Source organism: Panthera leo, chromosome B1, assembly GCF_018350215.1.
Source record: "Panthera leo isolate Ple1 chromosome B1, P.leo_Ple1_pat1.1, whole genome shotgun sequence".
NCBI lineage: Eukaryota > Metazoa > Chordata > Mammalia > Carnivora > Felidae > Panthera > Panthera leo.
Genome location: NC_056682.1, coordinates 148,654,469 through 148,667,160, shown reverse-complemented (window position 1 = coordinate 148,667,160; position 12,692 = coordinate 148,654,469). Strand labels below are relative to the sequence as shown.

At 40.3% G+C, this 12,692-nt stretch overlaps 1 protein-coding gene across 4 annotated transcripts in view; it reads right to left on the bottom strand.

The window, feature by feature from the left end:
* The window catches only part of LOC122218176 (sulfotransferase 1 family member D1-like), a 45,296-nt gene that overhangs the window by 16,128 nt on the left and 16,476 nt on the right, over positions 1-12,692 (bottom strand). For all 4 annotated transcript variants that reach the window (XM_042936244.1, XM_042936243.1, XM_042936245.1 and 1 more), the window contains one exon: positions 7,130-7,287. In XM_042936244.1, the coding sequence (XP_042792178.1) occupies positions 7,130-7,277 (148 nt within the window). In that variant the 5' untranslated portion in view covers positions 7,278-7,287. The remainder of the gene's footprint in view (positions 1-7,129; positions 7,288-12,692) is intronic.

The window sequence follows — 12,692 nt, the reverse complement described above, 5'->3', positions numbered from 1 at the left end:
GTTATAATTTTTATAACTGCTTGTAGTCTGATTATGCGGTTTGGCATGTAAATGGGAGGGCAGTAGCCCCAGGACACATCCTCTCCCTAGTGGCACGGCCATAATAGTGGATTATTGCTTGGGAGGCATTTATTATATTTTTAATCGCCTATTTGTAAGGCACACCACTTCATTTGAGTCGCCCTGTCCCCATACACTTTGACCCCCAAATGTTTCCCTCTGGCAAGTGGGAGCAGGAAGAAAGATGGATGAATAGTTTCCAGCACATATGACCATGCCCAGATTGAGGGAAGTACTATATATAGGCTGTCCTTCAACATATCTAGTATAGTCCACCTGGGGCCCACCATTTGATGGCTGCATGACATTGTCCCAGGTCTCTCAGAGATAAGAGAAGTTAGACAAGGGGTGGGGATCTGGCTCAAGGTGATCTGGGGCCCCCCACTACTGGGTTTTTCAGGCAGTTGAGTTATAAAAGCTTTGGCCTAGGCATGTGAAGTATTGAACAGAGATGACGATGAACTTTTTCCCCACTAAGCAAGACAGTTTTTTTTTTTCCCAATAATTGAGCTTTTGAGGAGCCAAACCCCGACAGTAGGACTGGGGTATTTTGTTTTACTCTAAGGTTTGTGGGGATCTACTTTTCTAGTCTCTTATGGCCATTGTTTTCCCATGTTGGTACCAAAAAAGTATCTTAAGCACAAAAGGAAGGTGAGTGCTAACAGAAACTCTCACCACATTTCCAGCCGGCCAGACCAGACTCAGCTGATCCTACAGCACAGAGTAGAGCAAGAATCACAATAATAGTGAGAAAGCATGACAGTGCATCAGAGTAAGGAAACAGATATAGAAAATAAGGACAGTCTTTTGTTCCACTGGACTGTCAATTCCTCAAGCTTCTGCCATGTGTAGATTAGTCAGCTTCCAGAGTGCCTAAGCAGGGCTGCAGTCTCCCAGAGCCTCTGGAGTTGCAGATTGCTTCTTCTGTATGGTCAGCTTGCATGCCATTGATGGATCAGGAATGCACTCCCAGTTTCGAGATGCTGGCTTCACTCTGCTGTAGTGAATGCAGAGACCCACTTTGGCCACCTTTACTGCAGTAGGGGTGGACAAAATGACAGTGAACGGGACCCTCCAGGGAGCTTTTAGGGGGTGGACAGTTTATTTCTTTATCTATATTGCATCTCCCGGTTTAAAGGGGTGAGCGTCTGTGGTCAGATTCACAGGTAATCGCTCCCTGACCCAGTGGAGTAAGGTGGTTAGGGTACAGCCAAGGGCTCGCAACTGTTGCCTTAGATTGGGTTAGATTGTCTACCTCATTTAGATCCCTCCGTATGCACTGGATAATGGGGAGAGGGTGCCCATAAGGGATTTTATAAGGGGAAAACCCCATCTGGTTCTTCAGCCTCCCATTTGTAGCTGCAGTCTGCCTCCTGAACGTCCCTTATCTCTCCCTGCCTAATGTTAACCCTTTCCCTATTTATTTCTTCCCTGGAATAGGGCCTGTAACTGGTGTTAGAAAATAAGGATGATGACTGCTCTGGCTTCTTCAAGCTGATAAGGGATGGTTTAGGGGTTCAGCAGTTAGAGTCTACCCAAGGGTCAGTCGATTGGCCCACAGTATAGTTCTACAGGAAGGATGGCAGGCATGAGGTGGCATAAACATTAGTAGACATAACGAGAAAAACACACAGTAAAGATTATACTGACCTACAAAATGACATCTTAAGATAATGTCCCCAGTTCCAAAACCTGTCAAACAATGTAGGAGAGACCCTGACTTTGTAAACAATTTATGTCAGGGAATATCTTATAACCCAGGTGATGGAAAAGCAGGAGCAGTAAGTGATCAATGGTGGATCTATTTCCAAGAGTTTGGTCCTAATTTACTCAAAATATTTTTTTAAAGCATCTAATGCTTGTGAGGTGTTATTTAGAGTTTTGCCACGTATAAGCAGACAGTTTGCTTTACTTTGAGGTGTAAAACTTTTCCAAGATCCAGAAGTTCTACTAGAGAAAGAGTCAAGGCCACCATTTACCATTATTAATTTACAAATGTTTAGGTAAGCCAAACCTGGGTATTATTTACAAAGCAGAATTTTTATTACTTTTTGTGCCTTTTTTCTCCTGCAGGGGAAGGCCTTTACCCAGTTAGTAAAAATATCAACCCTTACCAACAGATGTAGGAATTCCTTTGACCTTGGCAATGAGTGAAACCTAATTGTCAGTGTTTTGTGGATAGCCTCCAGTTCCTTGATTGCCTGGGAGAGCAAGTTTGTGGTTGAGAGGATTGTTTGTAAGACATACTTCACAGGCTGATACTACTTGGTAAACTGTCCTTTACAAATTTTTTCCAGCAAATATCCTTTGGGACTTTTGATAAGTCCCTCCCTCACTGAAAGGCCTGGTGCTGTGTTTAGCTCTGTGAGCTGCCCTGCTCTGTTTGTAACCATTCCAAGGGCTGGAGACAGTGTCTATGATTCAGACCCCATTTTATTTTCTTGGGAGAGTCGGTAGGGTTGAGTCTCCTTTAATAATTGATATAGCATGCAACCTATTTTCCTGTCCCCTGGTGTCTATAGCCTACAATATCCAGTAATTCCCCAAAACTCACATAACTGTTTATGTGTTCTGAAGTTAGTACACTATAGTCTGTAGTTTAGTTATAAACTTCAGCAAGGGAGTTCCAAGCAAGGGAGTAAGGTTCTCTGGTGTTATCAAGAAAGAATGAAAAAAAAATTAGTTTTCCCCATATGTATCCCAGAGGCTGAGAGAAAATTTTAGTTATGTTTTCTGGAGATGCCTCTAATCATCATGGTGCATTTGGATAGTGGGCCCGGAGTGGAAAGGAGGACAGAAGAGGTAGCTTTGTTGTCAAGAAGGAAATCGAGGGGCACCTGGGTGGCGCAGTCGGTTAAGCATCCGACTTCAGCCAGGTCACGATCTCGCGGTCCGTGAGTTCGAGCCCCGCGTCGGGCTCTGGGCTGATGGCTCGGAGCCTGGAGCCTGTTTCGGATTCTGTGTCTCCCTCTCTCTCTGCCCCTCCCCCGTTCATGCTCTGTCTCTCTCTGTCCCAAAAATGAATAAAAAATGTTGAAAAAAAAAAATTAAAAAAAAAAAAAAAAAGAAGGAAATCGACTACTTTTCCTTCTATATTCAGAGTTACCCAACATTCTGGGTTTCTGATAGACAGTTGGTTTAGGGGAGCCACCATGAAGAGCCCCAGGCCCCATCAGTCCCTTCCAGGGACATTGGTTATGTGAGCCCTCATAGATAGAGGTCCCCAAGAGCATTCAGATCTCCAGTGATTGTCCCACATAAGGGGCATGGCTTATGGGCTTTTAGTTTTGATTGTCCCCTCTGAGAACATTCTCATTTTCAGTGCTCTGAACAGCCATATAAATAGCACTTGGTGCCAGGACCTCGGGAAGTTCAGTCTTACATAGTATGTAAGGCCACAACTAAGGCCTGGGATTGGTGTTTTCTGTTCTGTTTTGTTTTAAGCCTCCTTTTCTGTTTTTTTATTCTCCTCTTGATCTTGGTTGTAATATGCCCAATTGGCAGCTCATAAGAGCTCCTCCAGGGTGCCTTCCTGATCAACAGTCAGTTTCTGCAGTTTTCTCCGAATATCTGGGGCCAATCTAGTGACAAATTTGTCTTTTAGAAACGTCTCAGTCTCCGCGGTGTTAGAGCCTCCCTTAACCCTTCCAGGAAGGCCACCAGGGTTTTATTTTGTGTCTGTAAGATAGTGGCTAATTTATCATCATTTAAAGGTTTAACCTTAGACCTCCCGACCAAAAAAAAAATTTTTTTTAAGATTTTTTCTTCACAAACCTTTTACAACTGTCCTTTGCTTTTAGATTTTGACCTAAGCCCTTTTCTTTCCAAACCACCAGTCTCATTTAACAAAATTACTTTTTTTTTACCTTCAACAAAAAATGTATTTTTATTCTTTATATATTTTTATACATCTATTCTTTTACATACAGAGTTGTCTTCCTTATTTTCATCAGCCTTAACTACATTTAGTAGAATTTTAACTCTTAGAAGCCTTATTCACCAGTGAAAACTAAGTAGTAACCAGTAATGCAGGCTGCCCCCCAGATGGTACAGAAACAGGAGGGGGATGTGGTGGGAAGGCAGAAGAGGTGAGGGGCTAGCAGAAGGCAGAAAAAGAAAATTCCTAGATTTAAATCTTGTCAGCTCAGACAAGGGAGCAGCCTCCAGGTTTCTTTTGTTTTCCACCAGTGGAATTAGGCAGTCAATGTCAGTACGAGAAGACAGGGAATTTCCCCAAAACAAAGGAGTTTTGGCAGCTGCCTGGGAATATTTCTTAAAGTCCCCGTTCTAAGTAGAATAACCAGAGACTGTTGGCTCTAATTATCATAGTCATTGACCCAGGAAACGAAGGAGACACAAGTCCCCATACATAGTCACATGGTGACTCCAACCTGCCGCCCCAGCACCCAAAGCCTTAGAGTTGGAGCTTCATTCCTCCTCCCTTGCGGAACTACTAGGGCAAGTCTGGGAGGTGATCAGGCTCCCTTTCTGCCTCTTAGGGGCAGGTCTGCCAAAATGAACCCCAGGTTCTTACCAGTCTGATGGGTGGAGTTCCCCCAACTGGTTCCTGGACCTCACGGGTTCAGTTGTGCTCACACGGGGTCCTCGCCCTGGAGCGCGGCTAGGTTAATCTCCTGTGGATCGAGGTGCTCGCTGATGCCAGGCGAGCTCACCTCTCCTGGCGCTCCAAGATTAGCATCCTGGGCAGCAAGGGAGGTGGAAATGCACCCTCTCCGAATCCCAGATGAGAGCCCCCAAGAAATGTAGCAGGGTTCTCGCACAGAGAGTCTTGACGCTGAGGCTTTTCTTTCCAGGAAGCAACTTTATTAGTGCCTGAATGGCTCAGTTGGGTCCTTACACGAAGAACAGCCCCCAAACGCCACGTGGTGTAGTTTTTTGTATATTTTTTACTTCTTTGTCTGCCATATATGGTAACACACTAACATGCAGTCTGATTAAGTGGTCTCCTGTTACAAGGTCGGGAGGGATTCTTGTCATGTACTCCTATAGCCAGGTTGCCTTCAGGTTTTTTTGTTTTGTTTTTTCTTTCCTTAGGGGGGGACCCTACCACAGCACAAGGATGCACCTTTGGGTTGGTTCCATAATTGCGAGTACTTTCGGCCTCCTTTTTAGTTCTTTCTTATAGACAATTCTTTCTGCTTCTTGTCCCTGAATCATGGGTATGAGACTATCTCTCTCATCCTTCTAACATAGACAATTACAGTGTTAAGAAAAATGTGAGTCAAATTAATACTATCCTTGAAAATTTTGTTGCCTGATCTGGGTTAGGCTTAAGCAAAGATTCATGGGGAAGAAGAGACCTGAATTCCAAAATATAACACATTTTATTTCCTGTCAATGGATGATTCAAACTGTGGCCATTGAGATCTGATGGAAAGTACCATTTTTGCTATGCTTAAAATTGGAAATGTTTATTTTCCATATATTTTTTTTAAAGCACATGATTTGCCTCGTGTAAGGAATAAGTTAGCTCGGCTTCTCAAAATTTACAGGGAACTGATATATTAATAACATTAAGACACATTTTCAACAGCTTGTAAAGGGAAAAAAAATCAAAGACAAAACGTGACCACAGAGTATTCAATTACTTTACATGTAGCCAGCTAGCCACCTAGCTTTCACTACGTCAAAAGAAATCCAGCTTCAAAAAGCACTTTCACAAATGAAGCACTGTATAATGGTGCTTTCCAAAGATCACCCGAATGGTTTTCTGCTTGTGAATATATTTTTTTAAATAGCAAAAACAAAAGATCATGTACATTTTTAGTAATTGCCCTACCTTTTCTAAACTTGCGCCTCAACCAGGAAATGCAAAGTAGTTTTCGTTCCAAACAATTTGGGTCTGCTAAATTGCTTAGAGAGCAATGTAAGTAGTAAGAAGAAAGAAAAAGCTAGCTTTTGCCAAAATAGGCTTGTTTTCTATTCCTACAAAGGTCTGTATTGTACATTTGTTTGTTTTCTGATAAGAGCTCCTTGTTCTCATGCAGTGTTTATAATTTTGGCATTAGAATCTCCAAAAACTCAGGTGTTTCCTCCCAGGCTTTTTTACATAGGCCTATGAAGTAATTTCAACATTTATAAAATAAAAAGAGAATTAGTAGTCAATGTAATTATTAAAACCTTCTCTTTCTCAATTCCTTTCAGAAATGAAGCAGAAAGGGGTGCCAGGGTGGCTCAGTCACCCTGAGTTGGTTAAGCAACCAACTCTTGATTTGGGCTTAGGTCATGATCTCACAGTTTGTGGGTTCAAGCCCTGTGTCAGACTCTGTGCTGACATCAGCAAAGAGCCTGCTTGGGATTCTCTCTCTGCTCCTCCCTCACAAAAAAATAAATAGATAAAGTTATATAAAAAAAAAAAAATGGAGCAGAAATATAAAGGAAAGTTGACATTAGAGAATTTAGCAATTGGAACACTTGATTGATTATGGGCTCAAGTAAATTAAGTGGATAAAAGGCAATAAAAACTCATTCTCTGATATTTCTCTGTATATCTATCACTGGATGAATTGGAAGACTGTCATAAAAACATCTGGAGAAATAAAAATTAGTGATTCTTATTGAGTCATCTTAAGTTCTTTTTTCTGAGATCAGAGAAGGTCAGCAGCTTTTAACGCTGAGGTCAGCAGCTGTTTAACATTATAGCAAAACATTTCTAAATGTGTTTAAAATAATAATAAAGTGTTTAAAATAATAAAATATTTTACCAAATATGTTTAAAATACTACAATGAATAATATAAACATTAAAATGCATAGAAGGAATATAAATATGTAAATAATCTAATGTATCTAAATCATTCTAGATATGCAGTTTTCATCATTTTTGTTTGGATTTAAAAAGGAAACTAAGACAATGGCATTAATTTTCCCTCAGATTAGCCCCTACTCAGTGGCAGATCTTTTAGAATCGAAAGTGAGTATTCTCTGATTTCAGACAAAACTGTCCCAGCAACTGCTGCTGTGTTCCCTTCACTAGTGATGAGATCAGTGGGCTTACACATACAGATCGATAACCAATCAGTGAGTACAAACAAATAAAAAGATCTTACCGGATTTGGGGTAGGTTGCGATCAGAAGGTCATCTGGTCTGGCCTCAAATGACTCCACCTGGGACCACTCCTCAGCAATGCTCCAGAAGAGGGGGACACCCTGAACATCCACTAACTCCCTCCTGAAGACATCCAGCTCCTTGTCCATTTTTCAGAAACTAGATTTTAAACAAAAAGGAGCATGTTAAGAAGTATTTGTTTTAATAGCGGTAATCAAAGTAAAATAAATTGATATTTGATTAAATAAATTAGTATTTCATTACTATAGATCCAGCAGCTTTAGATCACATTACTGTGCCTTATGAATCAGTGGAAGAAACAAAGTATTATAAAAACTCATAGGTCTTACACTATGTATCTCATATGTGCTGTTTATACATTAAATACCATCAACATGTCCATTGGACAATTGAGGCCGAGATCTGTGGGATAGATAGTAAAAGTACTGGGCTTTGGAGTAAAGGGAGAGTAACCACACCACCCACAGGACTCTGACCTGAACTGAAATCAAGAGTCCGATGCTTAATTGACTGAGCCACCCAGGCTGTAAACTAGAAACTGAAGAGTGGCCTTAGGTAGTACTTCCCTCCTTTAAATTACTAGATGAGACTGGCAAATGATTCCATCTAAATTATATTTAACAGACCACAAGAATGAAAGTATGTATAGAGGGAGGGCGGGGAAGAAGAAGGGAATGACAACAAAAGACTGGGTGAAAGAAACAAGCTTGGGGTAGGTGTAGCACTGGAGATACATCGCTCCAATGCACTTTGTAACACCAGTGACATGTATAGTTTTATATTCTCAGCATGGTTCTAATAAAAGTACTTTTATCTCTCTTTAGCTATCATATATAAGTGGAAGAGCTTGAAATATATCCTAAGCACTACTCTGAAACACATTGTTGTTTCCCCAATTTAGCATGAGCCTAAGGGGTTATTTTTCTTTGTTTAAAGTGCTAGAAAAACAGAGACTATGTAACAAGCGTGGGTTTATCAGGCTTCCTGAGCCCTCGGGCAGCTGCTGAACTTCTCTTCAAGAATTAAAATCAGAAGTCTCCGGACCCTGAGTCCAAGGATATAATTAAACCTGTTCCTTTTCTCATGTGCAATTTCTTATCTTTTTTTCCTTTTCAAATCCTCCTCACTCCACCCCTACCCTGCCTCATGCAAATACTTTTTATTTTAAAAGATTATAAAGTTATAGTATACAAAGTCAATATATAAAACACTTTTGTGTTTCTATATGCTAACAAACTATCAAAAACAAATTAAGAAGACAATCCGTTTATAATTGCACCAAAAATAATAAAATATCTAGGAATAAATTTAACCGAAGAGTAAAAGAACTGTACACTGAAAACTATTAGACATTAATGAAATAAATTTAAGAAGACACAAATAAATGGAAAGATATTTTGTGTTCATGGATTGTAAAAGTTAATGTTGTTAAAATGTCCATACTACCCAGAGTAATCCCAGCTATGTTCTCCACTCTGTCAAAGTGTAACAAAGGACAAAGTGTACAAGTTCTTGCTTGGCTAGCTACCAGGTTTTTGTTTGACTTCTAGAACAAGGTGTTATTATTTTGTTACTTGTTTTATTTTGATTTTCACTACCCTTGTACATACTAACATAAAGGACAATGTTGAGAGAGCAAAATTAATTAATTAATTCAAAAGTATCAATTGGATATTATTGTTTAATATCTGGGACACACTGCACTGGAGAATCTAACTACTATAAAAACTTTCAGCTATCTTCATGGTGCTTCGAAGAGAGTGGGAAAGAAAGATACTGATCAAACAATCATACCAATAAATTGAAATTTTCGTTGATGGTAAGTGCTATGAAGCAGAGATATATTCCATAAATAGAGGGAAACTGACAGAATCAAGCTGCTTAGAAATGTTTCCCCTGAGAAAGGAGCAAGTGTTAATTTTGAGAAGAGAACTTTCCAACCAGGAAAGAGCACGTCGTGCAAAGACCCTAAAATGGGAGAGAGAAGGCTAGAGTGTTAATGAGGTTGGAGTGTGTAAATACTTTGCCAAATTATGTTGTAAGAAACTAGAGACTTCAGTATTTTTTCTGCGTGATTGTGTCTGGGATATAACTGCGTTTCTGTCTGTTCTCCACCAGAATAGGAGAATCCGCTGACCCACCATTATGCACAGAGTTAACAATAGTTCTGACCTAGTTTGAAAGGATGGTAATGTGTTAGTGGTTCTGAGATGTTCCTGAGCATCATGGGGGAGGAGTATATATTTAAATATTATTATTATTATTTTAAATGCTTATCTTTGAGAGAAAGAAAGAGAGTGAGAGCTGGGGAGGGGGACAGAGGATCCAAAGTGGGCTCTGTGTTAAGAGTAAGTAAACATTATTATTTTTTTATTATTATTTTGCTTTTACCAAAAGTCTTAGGATTTATAAATACCCTAAAGTTCCAATACAATAGATAGTATTAAGTTGATTCTTGTGTTTGCTATACCTCAAAAGTAAATTTATGACAGCACTGGGTTATGATTTGATGGTATTGGTACTACTATATTTCCTGTCATTATTTGCAAATTTTTGTGGATATCTGCCCATGAAAAGAAAGAATAAGAAATGTAAAGTTTTAAAAGTTCATAGTTAGTCATTGTCCACCCTCCTCTGTTGCTAAATAACAAATTCTGATTTTTAAAAAAATAGTATCTGCTGGGAAGTACTGGGTACCTTTGGTACTATTTATAGTCAAGGGCCAGGGCAGAGAAAATGCTATGTGTTCACAATACTTTTACCTCTTTCCAAGCACAGAGAGTATTTTTTAGTCTCCCTTGAAGTTAGATTGGGAAGATGTGACTAAGTTTTGGTTACTGGGCTGTGGGTGACGTAAAACTTTTCCTTGACTCTCCAGTCCTTTCTTCCATGGCCAAGGAGCCTTTCTAGTCTGTGTGTTCAGATGCCTAGTCCTGCCATGATTGAGGTGACCTTCCCACCTTTCTTTAGACCATGACAGGAAAAAATAATTCTTCATTATGTTAAGCCATTGATATTTTAGTGTTGTGGGTTTTTGTTTTGTTTTGTTTTGTTATGGTTGTTGTTGTTTTCCTATAGTATTTTAGCAGGAATCTCATACAGAGAGTCATGACACCCAGGGTTTTCTTTCCAGGAAGCAACTTTATTCCTGCCGGCACCACTCAGTTGGGTTCCATACCCAAAGAACTGAGCCCAGAATGCTAGGTGGCATAGTTTTTTGTGTATTTTTTACTTTTTTGTCTCCCATATATGGTAACACACAAACTTGTAGTCTGATTAAGTGATCTCATGTTACAAGGTCGTGAGGGATGTTGTCAGGTAACAAGGTTGCCTTGAGGATTTTTTTTCCTTTCCTTAGGGAGGGGACCCTACCACAGTCCCCCCTTTGGTGCTCAGACCCCTCTATTTAGGGTCAAAGGGCATCATCTTGGTTTAGAGGTTTATATACACTGTCCTCCCACATATCTAGTATAGTCCCCCTGGGGCCTGCCATTTGATAGCTGTGTTGACATTGTCCCAGGTCTCTCAGAGATGAGAGAAGTTAGACAAAGGTTGGGGAATCTGGCTCAAGGTGATCTGGGATCTCCCACTATTGGGTTTTTCGGGCAGTTGATTTATAAAAGCTTTGGCTTAGGCATGTTAAGTATTGAACAGAGACAATGATGAACTTTTTCCCCACTAAGCAAGACAGTTTTTTTCCCCAATAATTGAGCTTTTAAGAAGCCAAACCCCGACAGTAGGACTGGGGTATTTTGTTTTACTCTAAGGTTTGTGGGGATCTACTTTTCTAGTCTCTTATGGCCATTGTTTTCCCATGTTGGTCCAACCAACAAAGTATCCTATCCACAAAAGGAAGGTGAGTGTTCACGGAAATCTCTCATCACATTTTTAGCCAGGCCGGGTCAGCCTCTGCTGATCCTATGGCAAAGAACAGAGCAAGAATCATAATAAAGAAACTAGGTGTGACAGTGCATCACAGTAAGGAAACATATAGAAAATAAGGACAGTCTTTTGTTCCACTGGACTGTCAATTCCTCAAGCTTCTGCCATGTGTAGATTAGTCAGCTTCCAGAGTGACTAAAGCAGGGCTGCAGTCTCCCAGAGCCTCTGGAGTTGCAGATTGCTTCTTCTGTATGGTCAGCTTGCATGGCATTGATGGATCAGGAATGCACTCCCAGTTTCGAGATGCTGGCTTCACTCTGCTGTAGTGAATGCAGAGACCCACTTTGCCTACCTTACTGCAGTAAGGGTGGACAAAATGACAGTGAACGGGACCCTCCAGGGAGCTTTTAGGGGGTGGACAGTTTATTTCTTTATCTATATTGCATCTCCCGGTTTAAAGGGGTGAGCGTCTGTGGTCAGATTCACAGGTAATCGCTCCCTGACCCAGTGGAGTAAGGTGGTTAGGGTACAGCCAAGGGCTCGCAACTGTTGCCTTAGATTGGGTTAGATTGTCTACCTCATTTAGATCCCTCCGTATGCACTGGATAATGGGGAGAGGGTGCCTATAAGGGATTTTATAAGGGGAAAACCCCATCTGGTTCTTCGCCTCCCATTTGTAGCTGCAGTCTGCCTTCTGAACGTCCCTTATCTCTCCCTGCCTAATGTTAACCCTTTCCCTATTTATTTCTTCCCTGGAATAGGGCCTGTAACTGCTGTTAGAAAATAGGGATGATGACTGCTCTGGCTTCTTCAAGCTGATAAGGGATGGTGTAGGGGTTCAGCAGTTAGAGTCTACTCAAGGGTCGGTTGAGTGGCCCACAGCATGGTTTTACAGGAAGGCTGACAGGCATGAGGTGGCATAAACATTAGTAGACATAACGAGAAAAACACACAGTAAAGATTATACTGACCTACAAAATGGCATCTTAAGATAATGTCCCCAGTTCCCACACCTGTCAAATAATCTAGGAGAGACCCTGACTTTGTAAACAACATATGACAGGGAATCAATCTCTTAACCCAGGTGATGGAGAAGTGGTGGCAGTAAGTAATCAATGGTGGCTCTATTTCTAAGAGTTTGGCCCTAACTTAATTTAAAAAAATTTAAGGCATCTAATGCTTATCAGGTGTTATTAAGAGTTTTGCTGAGTATAAGCAGACAGTCTGCTTTATTTTGATGTGTAAAACTTCTTTAAAAGCCAGGAGTTCTACTAGAGAAAGAGTCAAGGCAGCCATTTACCATTATTAATTTGTAAATTTTTAGATAAGCTAAACCTGGGTATTATTTTATAAAGCAGAATTTTTATTACTTTATGTGCCTTTTCTGTCTTGTAGGGGAAGGCCTTTACCCAGTTAGTAAAAACATTAACCCGCACAAACAGATGTTGGAAATTTTTTTTTTTTTTTTTTTTTTTTTTTTACTTTGGCAGATGAGTGAAACCTAATTGTTAGTCTTTACTGGATAGTCTCCAGTTCCTTGATTTTCTGGGAAAGCAAGTTTGTGGTTGAGAGTTTGTTTTTAAGACATACTTTACAGCCTGATAGTACTTGCAGAACTGTCCTTGACAATTTTTCTTTTCGTAAACATTCTTTGGGCCATT